This window comes from Diplotaxodon limnothrissa, linkage group LG23, assembly GCF_057381915.1.
Source record: "Diplotaxodon limnothrissa isolate DT_005_m linkage group LG23, D_limnothrissa_male_GT1.1, whole genome shotgun sequence".
NCBI classification, from domain to species: Eukaryota; Metazoa; Chordata; class Actinopteri; order Cichliformes; family Cichlidae; genus Diplotaxodon; species Diplotaxodon limnothrissa.
This window is the reverse complement of record NC_140617.1, coordinates 1,127,385-1,140,749: the sequence shown is the minus strand read 5'-3', so window position 1 is coordinate 1,140,749 and position 13,365 is coordinate 1,127,385. Positions and strand designations below refer to the sequence as shown.

The window sequence follows — 13,365 nt, the reverse complement described above, 5'->3', positions numbered from 1 at the left end:
ATGTGTGTCTGTTGACCACAGGGAAGGTTACAGATTTTTATTTATTTATTTATTTATTTTTTGCTACCTGAACATTTGGTCGCACAGGTGCAACCAAATATTTTTTTTTTAGTCGCACTCTAGAGCCCTGTTTAACTGCAGCGAACATTTAGTACAGTGTTCAGACTAATGACTGACACAGTGATTAATTCTCTGGTCCTAAAAATAGGCGGTGAATAAACACGTTGATGCCTGTGCTGACGATGTTCAGCTCCACACTAGGTGGGTATCCCCAGCCTGATAGCACCAGCTCTCGTTGCTCAGCCTCAGCTCTGTAATTCGATCCGAGGAGTCGATTTTAGCAGGCTGAGGCTTTTCTGTGATTCCCACCAAAGATCGTTATCTTGCAGAACATATCATATCTACTCAAAGCACACCGCCCAGCATATTTCACCACCATTATTCTTTCTAGTGTAGACTCTTCTAGGCGGTTAAGGACTCAGGAGGCCACCACAGCTCTGCTCTGTAGACTTGACAAAGGCTGTGTGTCTCTCCGTCTCCAGTGGAGTGGATCAGCAAAGAGGAAGCTGCTGCTCGCCTCGGCTCTCTGAACTGACCGACAGTCTGCATGTTTTTATGCTCTCCGTCTCTCAACCTTCTTCAGCTCACGTTCAGCAAACATCAGCTGTTCTCAGATCAGCTAATGAGTAGGGATTGTTATTGATGCACCATCTGTTGTATTGCTTGGACACCCCTGCATGCCTGTGCACATTCAGACGTTTGCAGAAGCCTCTAACAGGTTCAAGTGCAACTTACCTCAGTATCTGTGGGCAGCGTGATCAGGATTCCCGTCAGACGATCTTGTTTGTTACAATAATAATGATAAACAGCATTTTGTGGGTGTTTTTGTGGTCATGATGGGCACAACTGATTACACCCCGACGTCACAGAGCACGTAAGCTAGCGTTTAACTTTACGTTGTCTGTCTCTAGTCGAAGCTGCAAGCCGGTTTCTCACAGCACAGCTCTATTCTTAGTGTCAGGACTGGCGTCAGTGCTGTTTTTGCTTGGCTACTGAAAAACCAACTTTGACTTATAAAATCTGATTTGGCAAACTTTATGGCCTTGGCCTGGTGCAGCAGGTAAATAAAGCTGCGTATCTGTCGACTGCAGTGAAAACACAGCCTGCTTTTTCACTGCCCTCCGTCTCCTATTCAGTCAAATACATGAATCCTAAGCTGTCTGCGGCCGGCGTGTTGCTGTGTGATGACACACGTCCAACCATATCTGAGAGCTTTGTTCCCTCTTTGATTGTTCTGACCATCTGCCCTCACTTCCCCTGCTCCTCCCCTCAGTCTTTATTAGCAGCCCACTTTCACAAGTGACCTGGGAGACACAGACACAGCCGAGTGACCTTTTTTAGATCAGATGATTCATCCTCCTTCTGCTTTTTCTCATCCTTCCCCCCTCACTGTGTTTTTCTCCATCTTGCAGGGCAGTGGTGGAGAAGTACCTCCTGGAGAAGTCTCGTCTGGTCTCTAGGGAGAAGAATGAGAGGTGAGGAATGACGGGGTCTTGACCCTCATGAGGTCGTCTTATATAACCAGGACCTGCAGTTGTGTTTATTTGCAGATAATAAACACTGAAAAGCAAGTTTTGACCAACAGTTAAGAAGATTCGTTGCTGCACATTGAAACCAACTCGTCGCCTTGACGCTGCCTCTCGTGTTGCTCACTGCACTGTTTCCTACCAACTAGACTGCTAGTCTGTCGCTGCTTGTGTGACTAATATGCAAACAGTTATTTCACTTTGGTAACTGAGAAACGCAGTCAGAGCGACGTAATCCTGCTTCATCATTCTGTTTTCTCTGTGGGATCTATCAGTGAGTCAAAGGAAGAGGCCGACTGTCACAGATAAACTGACATTAACATCAGTGGTTCCTGCTGAATGCTGATGATGATCTTTAAAAGAAACACAAGATTAAAAGAGTATAATCTAAAAAGTGGGACTGACACTAGTTTATCCTTTGTGTGTCTGCCACATGGAGGTGTGCGTATCTGTCCTTAAAAACACACTTTAAACTCTGGAGCTCAGCTGATGCTTCGTGTGTGTAGAAAAGCCTCCAGTAGCTGTTTTTAGGTGGGAGACGAGCTTCCTGTCGAGGTTTTCACAGCTAGTTTTGGAAAATCTGTTCACCTACTGCTGCCGATTACGTCACGTTACCCCCCGCCCACTGCCGCCTGCTCCGTGTGCGCCGTTAATCACATAGTTGCAGTTGCAGTTGACGGTGCGTCTGCTGGGTGGTGTTATTGTTTCTTAGTGATAAGTGTGGAAACTCATTACTCCCGTGTGCTCATACAACAAAGCTACCTGCTCGCTGATAGCGCCAGTGGAAAACTTCTGTAAACAGCACCGAGCTTCAGACTTTATAAAGTGTGTTGACTCAGTCTGTTTGTGGCCATAAGCTCGTACATCTACTAATGAACAGCAATGGTATAAAAATGAAGGGAACTTTTTCCCTCAGTAATAACTTGGTGTAAAGTTCATGTTTTTTTTTTCCTTTTCCAGGAACTATCACGTGTTTTACTACCTGCTGCTGGGCGCTTCAGAGGAAGAACGAAAGGAGTTCAAATTGCTGCCGCCTGAAGACTATTTCTACCTCAAGCAGGTACAGAGTCGCTGCTCCGGCACCACAGGGGCCTCAGTCGCCCTCCTCCAGGGCCGCCTGTGACAAATGTGATAAATATGGAAATGAACAACATTTATTTATTTAAAATATTTGTCTGGTGTTTTGGCCCACAGCATCTGCTCGATCTGCAGCTGGGCTTTAGCTAAGATAACATTTAAAGCAGGTTTTATTTAGGAAGCTGCCTGCATCATTTTAATGTTTCATAGCAGGCTCACGTTTTGCTTTTGGTTTTTTCCACCAGCAATGGAAATGTTTCTTAAGTATTAAGGAATCAGATTTGAGTTACACTCATCAGGACGGCTGATGAGCTCATTTATACCTAAAATGAAGCATTTTCAGATAAAGTGTGACGTCTCTTTTGATAGATCAGGAATCAGCAAGCTTTCCTATCTAAACTATTTTCTCCATTTAATTTCAGTCTCCTGTTTTCGGCCCACCAAATAACTTTCCTGTTGATTTTTAACCTTTGAACCTGGTCATGGGCGTGGCCTTTACAGCAGGGGTCGGCCACCCTGAGCACTCGAGTTAATCTGAGAAGGTGCATCAAAAATAAATGGCCGGGCCAGCGGTGCACATCGCAGATTAGCTCGCGTAGACACGTTAGTTGTGCCGCTTCTTAATGACGCTATCTCAGCTAACAACCCCAACTACCAGATTCAGCTTGTAATTGGCTAAAAATCACTCCGCCTACCGGTGACAGAGGCGTTGCTAGCTGGCAGTTTTTACGCTTCAAACGCATCAGGGATCTGTCTGCTCAGCATCAGCACCATGGAAATACACACAAACACAACCACTGATATAGAGCGTTATTACATGTATTGCTAATGCCACGGTTGCTATGGCGCAGTGACGTCTGAGGGAACTTTAGACGCCACTCGTCATCAGAAAGGTGGCCGACCCCTGCACTACAGTCACACCGTGCTTCCCTTTGAGTGACCTGATATATTCATGAATGCAGCCAAGCTGCAGTCCGTGTGTCCTGCATGTTAATGAGCCGCTCTTTGTTCTCTCTCGTTGTTATTCCCCTCTCCTCCACCTGCTTTTCACACGCCTCCGTCCTTCACCCGTGTGTCCGTTTTGCGCTTCACCTTTTTATTTCCATCTCCAAACACTCGATAACTGCCTCGTTCTTGTTCCTCGCAGCAAAATTTTAAGATTGAAGATGAGGAAGATTTGCGTCACGATTTTGAACGGCTGCAGCAGGCGATGGAAATGGTCGGCTTCCTTCCCGCCACCAAGAAACAGTAAGTGAAGTGAAAGCCTCGCTGTTCCACGCAGAAGCATCTTTGCCTTCAGTCCTGTAAACACGAGTTATGTTAGTGTGAGCACTGAGTCACATTACCAGCCCCAGATTACAACAAAGATACTTTTCAGAGCCTGGCAGTCTCTGCAGCTAATGAGCCAATCAGCCAGTTTATTAGAGACGGCGTGCAGCTACTACAATGGCTCTATTCAGTTCACAGCTCAAAGGGACGCTCGGGCTGAAGACCAGCACCACACGTGTCTCATGTTTGTCTTCTTTCTAAAGTGTGTCATTGTTATTATTGTGTCGCAGGATCTTTTCTGTGCTCTCCGCCATCCTGTACCTTGGCAACGTGACCTACACGAAGAAGGCAACGGGCCGAGATGAAGGCTTGGACGTGGGCCCACCAGAGGTCCTGGCAACCCTCTCTGACCTACTAAAGGTAACTTGAATGTGTGTTTGTGACTCCGTGCTTCAGTTTGTGTAGGTGTGTGCGGCTGCCACTGTTAAACTGCTGATGTCACTCAGGTTAAAGAGGAGCTGCTGGTGGAGGCGCTGACTAAGAGGAAGACGGTGACGGTCAACGACAAGCTGATCCTGCCCTACAGACACTCTGAGGTGGGCTCAGGAGCATCAGTGCAGTCTCTCATTAGCGTCTACTTCCTCTTTATTCGTGCTTTGGATTTCTTCTTCCTGTTGGTGTGTTCTGGGTTTTTCTGCCTCTAACGCTCTGTGCATCGCCCCCTCTTTTATCTCCTATCAGGCCATCACAGCACGAGACTCTATGGCCAAATCTCTGTACAGCGCCTTATTTGACTGGATTGTCCTGCGCATCAATCACGCACTGCTCAATAAGAAAGACATGGAGGAGTCTGTTCCAGTAAGAAACACACACATCAGAAAGTGCAAAGACATGAAAAGTCCAGTTAGGTCGCCTCCCTTTGTTCGCTTGGCGCTGGCGTTCACTTGGCGTTCTGGTTGTTTTCCAGTGCTTATCCATCGGTGTCCTGGACATTTTTGGCTTCGAGGACTTTGAGACCAACAGCTTCGAGCAGTTTTGCATCAACTATGCAAACGAGCAGCTGCAGTATTACTTCAACCATCACATCTTCAATCTGGAGCAGGTGAGACGTGCAGTGGACGCTGCACTGTCAGGAGGTTTGCCTTCGAGCGCCTCAGACTCTCTGTTTATAATAACGAGCGTGTGAAGGATGACTCATCCAAACATTACCCGATCTCCGCGGAGGAGAACCGTTATGTGGGAGTTCGTGCTGGTTTATAAATCAAGTTATTGTAATAATATTGCATTTTTGTAGTCAAACATAACTTTGCAGTCACACGATGGTGCAGTTTGTTTCTTTTTGAGACTAAAAATCCAGATATTTGGGTTAAAAGAGCAGCGGTGACACGTTTAACCTCTTAATGCTCTGTCCTGTCGCATCCAGGAGGAGTACCAAGCAGAGGGCATCACCTGGCACAACATCGACTACATAGACAACGTGGGCTGCATCCATCTCATCAGCAAGAAACCCACTGGCCTGCTCTACCTCCTGGATGAGGAGAGCAAGTAAGAAAAGTTTATTTTAATCGACGTCGATTTATCCTGATTTTCTTTTTCCTTAATCTGTGCTTCTCTCATCGTTCCTTCTTCTCTGTGTCTGTGACCCAGCTTTCCACATGCCACAGATGAGACTTTATTAGCCAAATTCAAGCAGCAGCACCAGTGCAACAAATACTTTGTCCCCACGCCGGTCATGGAGCCCGCCTTCGTCATCCAGCACTTTGCTGGGAAAGTAAAATATCACATCAAGGTAGGGAGTGGAGACAAAAGGACGATTGGACCTCGGTTTGAGTGCGAGGGTTTGTGTCTCACTCGTAACTGCCTCTCACCTCACCAGGATTTCCGGGAGAAGAACACAGACCACATGCGCCCGGACATTGTGGCGCTGCTGCGGAGCAGCGACAGAGCGTACGTGCGGCAGCTCATAGGCATGGACCCGGTGGCCATGTTTCGATGGGGCATCCTGAGAGCTACGATCAGGGGCCTCGCTGCTTTCAACGAGGCCGGTCGCACCTGGGCAGCAAAAACTGCAGGTGTGTTATTAGTGTGAAGACATGCCAGATTAATTATTTAGCACATGATTAATCTTAATAACTGAAATGAATCGTCTGCAAAATAATCTGAATTCTGCAGATGAATTAATTGTTAAGCTGATAATTATAAAAGACTGCATTGGTTTCAGTGAAAGTAAGCGATCTGATGACTTTCACTGCTGCAGTGTCTCTGCTCCGTCATTGTGCACATAGAAGTAATGCAGCCTGCAGAGTTGAGGCTAAAGTTTCTCCAAAACTGTTCCCACAAGTCTGATTTGCTGCCTTTTTATTTGCATTATCAGGATTAAATATACTAAACACACAAAAAAGAGTCATGTGACTTTGATAACACCTTTTTCCTGCCAGAAACTTTGAAATCGAACGGCTTTCCCGATGTTAATAATGATTTTTCTCTCTTGTGTTTGTTCGGGGTGTCAGGTGTTATCCGTCCAGTCACCAGAACTCCTTTAGGAGAGCTTCAGCGGTGCAATACCGCAATAGAAAGAATGTACAAGTAAGTAACGTAATTCAACACGAAACTATGAAACTCGCCTTCTGGGTGTCGTGCTCGGGCTGGTTTTTTAACCTTCAGGCTCTTCTGGAGGAAATCTGTGCCTGTGGACGTGGCAGCTAATAACGGTGTTATTGTCACGAAGCACAGACTGATTATTTTAAACGGGATCAACATAATGTTCACCCTTCATGAAGCTGCCACACACACACACCAGCTTCCTGTTGGAGGTGAAAGATCTGGACCTCCACATTGATCCTTTCTGCTTTGTTACTGTCTAATTTGAATTGAATCCTCAGCACTGGCACAGACGCATCTCTCACCAGCGCCACTAAAGATAAATCCTCCTTCACTTTACCTCCGTCACCCATATCCTCTGTGTGTGCGGTTCTCTCCTCTCCGTTTCCCCTCCACAGACGAGCTTCTATGCTCGATTTCTACTTTGATCACTCAGAGGAGCGCCCTCTAGAGGCCTTTGAAGACATCTTTGCTAGCTTTGACAGTAAGAAGTAAGTGAATTTGTTTGGCCAGGGGAGAGACGTGAGACACCAGAGAGCACGAGGCCAAACACGAAGGAACTGCGTTTTGTTTTGTGCCGTTTTCTGAGTTTGCTCTCGTTTACAAACAAAGCGATCATCCGAGCTGTCCAACCACAGCACTCGGATACGTTACATGCTAAAATGTCTGCTCCCTTAAATATGGAGTCAGCCCAGCACAGCAGCCGAACTGAGCTCAGCAGAGTCGTGCTTCGTCTTCCCTCACTGTAAACCCCCAGCTGCAATAATCCCTCTTCCTCGTATTTATTCTTGCTGTAGAGCGCAGGACAGTGTTTGAGCTGGTCCGCTCTGATTAGCCACCTGGATTACTTGCATCAGGAAGCGCTCGCAGACACTGGTGCAGGTGCCGACAGCCCTGCTCTCACACACAAAGACGACTGAGAGCTTTCAGAGACTGGAACAAAACCATAACAGATATTTTGGTCTGCTGAGACCTCTGCCTCCTGCTTGCAGGTCTGAAATTATGTTTCAAAAACACCCTAAATTCAGTTTTCACCAACATTCAATCGCCCGACGCTTTCCAGATGTGCAGCAGTGAGCTGCAGAGGTTATGTTTCACTGGCACATTAATTGTTGTTCCTTCACTGTCTGACCTCCTGTTCTCATGTCCAGTCGTGGTAAGTACTGCAAAAGTAATGCATGGACTAGATCTGAGGCACGGAAAAGCCCCGTGTTCCATTAACCTCACCGGCCTCTGTTGAAGTACCAGAGGACGTCCAGCAGCCACACAGCCAGTAACAGCCGCAGCATGGAGACAGAGGGAACAGCAGCTCTGCATGTGATCTCACCACAGTGTGTGTCCCCGTGTGTTTGTGCGTGCGTGCATGTGCATGCGTGAGTGTGTGTGTCTCTGTGCGTGTGTGTGTGTCCGTGTGTGTGCGTATGTCTATGTGCGTGCGTGCGTGTGTGTGTGTCCGTGTGTGTGCGTGCATGCGTGTGTGCGTGTGTGTGTGTGCGTGCGTGCGTGTGTGTGTGTGTGCGTGCGTGTGTGTCTGTGTGTGTCCCCGTGTGTTTGTGCGTGCGTGCATGTGCGTGCGTGTGTGTCTGTGTGTGTCCGTGTGTCTGTGTGTGTGTGTCCGTGTGTGTGTGTCCGTGTGTGTCCGTGTGTCTGTGTGCGTGTATGTGCGTGTGTGTGTGTGTGTGTGTGTGCGTGTGTGTGTGCGTGCGTGTGTGTGTGCGTGCGTGTGTGTGTGCGTGTGTATGTGCGTGCGTGCGTGTATGTGCGTGTGTGTGTGTGTGTGTGTGTGTGTGTGTGTGTGTGTGTGTGTGTGTGTGTGCGTCCGACCCTGTATCTCCCGACCTCTGTGTCCTTTTTTTTGCTCTTATAGGGCTTCATAGCTTCCTGGTTGTGTGTCTGTGTGTTGTGGTTTCCTTCTACATGAACACTAAAGGTTTTGTGGGTCATTCTTCACAGTGTGAAAGCTGACGTTTCTCCTGAGTGTGTGTTTTTGGTGGTTTGTTTTCCTAACAGAGATGTTTTGTCACACCCCGCTTTACTTCTTTTCCTTCCCTCCTTCTTTGCCCCTTCTCTGTTTCCCCCCCACCTCTCCTGCTTCCCCTCCCTCCCCCCTGTTTACGCCGATTGTGCGTGTGCGTGCGGTGTGATCAGAAACATGCATGCAGAGATCATCAGCTCCATTAAGAACTTGCAGCTGGATGGTGAGGACCCTCGCAAACTGCTGCAGTCCTGGGGTCGCCTCCGCTTCCCGCGACACGTCCTTCAGTGAGTCTGCAGACAGACCTGGCATCAGCTCCTGCTCAGATCAGTGCAGCTCAGGCAGACCATGCTCATGTTAAACTTTATTTAAATAATAAAGTAGATCACACGTGTTTGGAGCTGGAGTCGATATTTCCAGCAGTGACTAGTTTCCGCGGTCACATTTAAAGCCAGATGATTCCAGTCTGATGTGATTTGATCAAATAAAATATTCATTATTGCGTTTTCATATTGTTAGCTCTGGTGTGTAGGTGCCGAGGTTTCTTGAAGGCTGAAACGCCATGAATACTTTTGCTGCTGCATGAATTTCTAGACTGTTGGCATGCAAGGTCCTTCAGAGCATCTTGTGACGTAATGGCCCAGCAGCCTTGCAGCATGTTACATTTTACAGCAGAAGCAGCGGCGAGGATTTGAAGTTTAGGGTTTTGTTTTTATGCAGTGATGAAAGAGAGAGTACGTCTGAGTACGAGCCTCTGCTGGGCTCATTGTGTAGAGTTACATCCCGTCTCCTGCAGCATACTTCCTCTTCCTCTGTCTGTCGTCCTTCCCTCGTCACTCACCTTCTCATCAGTCTTGCTTCTCGCGCTCGTCATTCATCCGATTCAGGTCCAAGCCTAATGTTCATCACTGTCTGCGCATGAAGGAGTCACCCATCCATACTAACCTGGCCTTCACGTACATCATCCGCTTCCTCATTAAGTCGTCAGGCGTTCAGCACTTCTGTCCGTCAGACTCAAAGTTTGTTTCTTCACTTTTTGCAGGAAAAACAAGGGCATCAAAATAAGGCAACCCATCCCAAAGGTAAAGTGTAAAGGCAGATAAACCTGAGATTGTGCTCTTCCTCAGTTTGAAGATTGCAAGCAAAGGAATTCATCTTCCATTTATTGCTCTGCAGAGTTTGCTGGATTCTCGATCTCTAAAGTTCATCGTGAGCCTGACGTTGCAGGATCGCACTACCAAGTCTCTGCTCCACCTGCACAAGAAGAAGAAGCCTCCCAGCATCAGTGCCCAGTTCCAGGTAACTTTACCTGTAACCTTATCTGCACATTGTGCTTGCAAACAATCGCCTCTGCGAAGCTTCGGCAAACCGCTGTTTTTGTTGTCCTCAGACTTCTCTGACCAAACTCTTAGAGACTCTAAACAGAGCCGAGCCTTTCTTCATTCGGTGTATCCGCTCCAATGCTGAGAAGGTAAGCGCGATTCTTTAGTCGTTGATGTTTTCTTTCCTTTTAAATGCAATAACAGCGTAAATTCTTGGTGCTTTTAATAACAAGAACTCGTCACATTGTTACCACTTTGTAAATGAGGATCGTGGGTATTTATGTCAAACTGAGCAGAAGGAGATGCATCTGGATGAAGCCTTGGTGCTGCAGCAGCTGCGATACACGGGTATGCTGGAGACCGTTCGCATCAGGAGGTCCGGCTACGGAGCCAAGTACACATTCCAGGTATTGCAAACGTGCCCTTCCTTTGGGAAATTTACTTCAGGCGCGGAGTTCATATTTTCATGTTGATTAGATGTTAATATTCTGGTCTGCGTCAGGGCACATGTGAAAAACAGAAGTGGAAACTGCTCCACCTGCTGTATTCATATGCTTTTCTGTTCCTGCAGGACTTCATGGAGCAGTTCAGGGTTTTGCTGCCAAAGAACGCGACTGCCTGCAAAGAGGACATCTCAGCGCTGCTTGAGAAGAAGATGGGCCTCAACCCGACCACATACCAGATAGGCAAAACAAAGGTACAACCTGTTACGCTCCTATAAACGTGGTCCTGCAGACACCAGCATCCACATTCGTGATGCCACCCTGGTGTGTTTTGTCCTTTCAGGTGTTCTTGAAAGAGCTCGAGCGACAGCAGCTGCAGGACGTGCTGCACAAGGACGTAATGCGCAAGATCATCTTCCTGCAGCGCTGGGTCAGAGCTCACCTGCAGAGGAAAGAGTTTCTAGAAATGAGGCAGGCGGCCGTCACGATCCAGGTAAACACAGACCCGATTCCAAACTCTGGGAGGTATTTTAAGAACGGTGCTGATTGTTTTCACCGTCGCCCTCTCTCTCAGCGTTCATGGCGTCGGTACCGCAGAGAGGAGCAAAGACGGCAGGCGGCCACCCTGATCCAGGCGGTGTGGAGAGGCCACAGACAGAGATCGGCGTACGCCAAGCAAAGAAGAGGCGCTACCAAAATCCAGGCCCTGGTCAGAGGACACTCTGCACGCAGAAGGTAGAAAACACACTCGGCAGGGCTGCCTGTGTAATCTGCTGCGTGAGAGGTGACGCTGACAGTCTGGTGTCGCATTATCTGCTGTGCATTTCAGGTGCCTTTCAATCCGTGAGGAGAAACGGAAGAAAGAGGAGGAGGAAGAAGAGGCTCGGAGGAGGGCTGCAGAAGAAGAGAGGATGCGAAGGGAAGAGGAGGAAGAGGCAAGAAGAAAAGCAGAAGAGGAGCAAAGGCGAAGAATGGAAGAAGCAGCAAGGAGAAGGGCAGAAGAGGCAGCCAGGAAAGCAAAGGAGCAACGACTTGCAGAGGAACCTCAAACGAGAGAGGACTCGGATATAGAGCTGGTCACTGAGGAGATGCTGGATAAAAACCTCAATGCACAGGGTTTAGAGGAGGAAGAGGAGGGTGAAGATGTTAATAGAAGTTCAAATTCAGAGGAAGAACGTGGCAAAGAGAAAGAGCTGGAGCGTGAGGCAATGCATTCGGAAGCTTGCAGTAACCAAGCTGAGGCTGGACCCCAGCTGGATGAGGAGGAGGAGGATCTGGAGAGCCAAACACTAGAAGAGTCAAAGGCTGATCTGCCCTCTGATAGGCTCATCTCCAGTGCACTTACGCCCACATCTCCAGCTGAGGGTGAGGATAAAGAAGCTAGCACAACCTCCACACCTCCAAACGCTGAACAAAAGAGACCACAATCTTCGACTGTTAACAGGGGCCTGTCAACCAGGAGCCAGGAGAAGAGGGAGCAGAGGAGGCAAAGAGGGCTGGAACACAGCCGCAGAGAGTCCGAGCGAGTCGCCTCGTCTTCATCCACCAACAAGGATCCCACGACCACGCCGAAGAGCAAAAACCAGGAGCCATCGAAGCTAAAAGAGCGCTCAGACAGCAAGGAGCTGGACCAGTACACCTTTGTGAACTGGAAAGTGAAGGAAGACAAGGGAGCGAAGAAGGAGGCAAAAAGTTCTCCTCCCTCCGCCGGTCCTGTCCGTCCGTCTTCATTACCTCTGGCGCCCGCCGACTCTTTGTCGGAGAGAAACGGCCTCAGCGAGAATGTCGGCGCGGTAAATCTGCAGCGTCGGCCTGGGGCGATAAAGGAGAAGCCGGAAAAGTGGAGGGGGAGGAGGAGTAACAACGGGGAGCTCTCTGAGAACATCAGCCCTTCTCCACCTCAAAGCAGAGAACAGACCAAAAAGCTGTACGTCTCATTCTGCTGGCTGAAGCTACTTTACAACAGTTGGTTCAGTTCGGCTTTTCTTTAATCGATCTTCCTCTTCTGTCTGCGTTTCAGGAATGAAACATTCTCGTCGATCGACAGCTTGTCTCCCGGCTCTGATGCCGGCGCTTCCATCAAAGAGGTATTTTCCGTCGATTCAATGTAAAGTGACCGTTATAGAGAAACGTTTGTCAGTTTGTGGAAACATCTGCACTCTGATGTCGTGTAAGTAACTGGATATTCTCTGCTGAACAGCTTTCCCCGACTGACAGCTCTGGTGATGTTTCAAAGGGAGGCTCCGTGAGAAAGAGACAGCAGGAGGCTGCCGGGTACCAGGATTCAGCCCACTCAGTCGCATCCACACCTGACAGGTACCACAGCTGCTGATGGAGTGCAAACACATGTTCTGGTTGCATAAAAAGAAACGAATGAATGTCAGGCGTGTCTGTGACGTGAACTAATGTGTGGTCGTTCTTATGTGTTTTGCTTCTGTGGATCGCAGGCCCAGCGGTTTCTTCAGCAAAATCTTTAAAAAAGGCAAAGATGCCCAGACTCCAGACAACGGGGAGCTGACCTTCGCTCAGACTCTCAACGAGAAGTCGACCGCATGGGAAGGTAAATCGCACAAGAGGAGTAGCTGAAGCTGCTTTGCTCACCTGCTGTAGTTTCTGGCCTTAACGACTCGGGACGCATTCTCTCTTTCAGCCCCGATATCCGGACACGCGCCCCGATCTCAATCCGGTGACCGCGGCGGCAAAGCTATAGGCAGAAATCCCAGCATTAAAATCAGCCGAGCCACACGAGTCTCTGAACAGTGGAACGCCTCGCTGGATCGAGAAATCACCAACGCCAACGAGCTGCGGCACCTCGACGAGTTTCTGGGCAACCAGGTGAGCGAAAGGCGACAAGATGACGGACTCGATGAAGGAAATGAGATTCGCACGTTTCTAAAAGGGTTTTATTCCTCTGCAGGTGAACGATTTCCGCTCCAGGAGCAAGACGCTGTCAGAGACGGAAAACATCTTTGTGACAGCCACCATGCAGTTCAGAGAGAACATCAAAGCCATGTATTCTCTTCCTGTAAGTCTCTGAGCTGCCATCAAAGCAGCTTCATCACACGATCAACGTTCACCCTCACCATCGTCTC

The 13,365-nt window shown here is 48.4% G+C and overlaps 1 protein-coding gene across 1 annotated transcript in view; it reads left to right on the top strand.

Annotated features, from left to right (window-relative positions):
- The window catches only part of myo9bl (myosin IXb-like), a 57,001-nt gene that overhangs the window by 37,418 nt on the left and 6,218 nt on the right, over positions 1-13,365 (top strand). The window contains exons 6-31 of the mRNA XM_085348752.1: positions 1,473-1,535; positions 2,547-2,646; positions 3,811-3,911; positions 4,223-4,352; positions 4,439-4,528; positions 4,674-4,790; positions 4,900-5,034; positions 5,356-5,477; positions 5,580-5,721; positions 5,809-6,004; positions 6,443-6,518; positions 6,932-7,024; positions 8,682-8,795; positions 9,551-9,590; positions 9,685-9,807; positions 9,899-9,979; positions 10,127-10,237; positions 10,402-10,527; positions 10,617-10,766; positions 10,848-11,008; positions 11,103-12,200; positions 12,294-12,360; positions 12,474-12,589; positions 12,721-12,833; positions 12,924-13,108; positions 13,191-13,298. Coding sequence (XP_085204878.1) covers positions 1,473-1,535; positions 2,547-2,646; positions 3,811-3,911; positions 4,223-4,352; positions 4,439-4,528; positions 4,674-4,790; positions 4,900-5,034; positions 5,356-5,477; positions 5,580-5,721; positions 5,809-6,004; positions 6,443-6,518; positions 6,932-7,024; positions 8,682-8,795; positions 9,551-9,590; positions 9,685-9,807; positions 9,899-9,979; positions 10,127-10,237; positions 10,402-10,527; positions 10,617-10,766; positions 10,848-11,008; positions 11,103-12,200; positions 12,294-12,360; positions 12,474-12,589; positions 12,721-12,833; positions 12,924-13,108; positions 13,191-13,298 — 3,958 coding nt within the window. The remainder of the gene's footprint in view (positions 1-1,472; positions 1,536-2,546; positions 2,647-3,810; positions 3,912-4,222; positions 4,353-4,438; positions 4,529-4,673; positions 4,791-4,899; positions 5,035-5,355; positions 5,478-5,579; positions 5,722-5,808; positions 6,005-6,442; positions 6,519-6,931; positions 7,025-8,681; positions 8,796-9,550; positions 9,591-9,684; positions 9,808-9,898; positions 9,980-10,126; positions 10,238-10,401; positions 10,528-10,616; positions 10,767-10,847; positions 11,009-11,102; positions 12,201-12,293; positions 12,361-12,473; positions 12,590-12,720; positions 12,834-12,923; positions 13,109-13,190; positions 13,299-13,365) is intronic.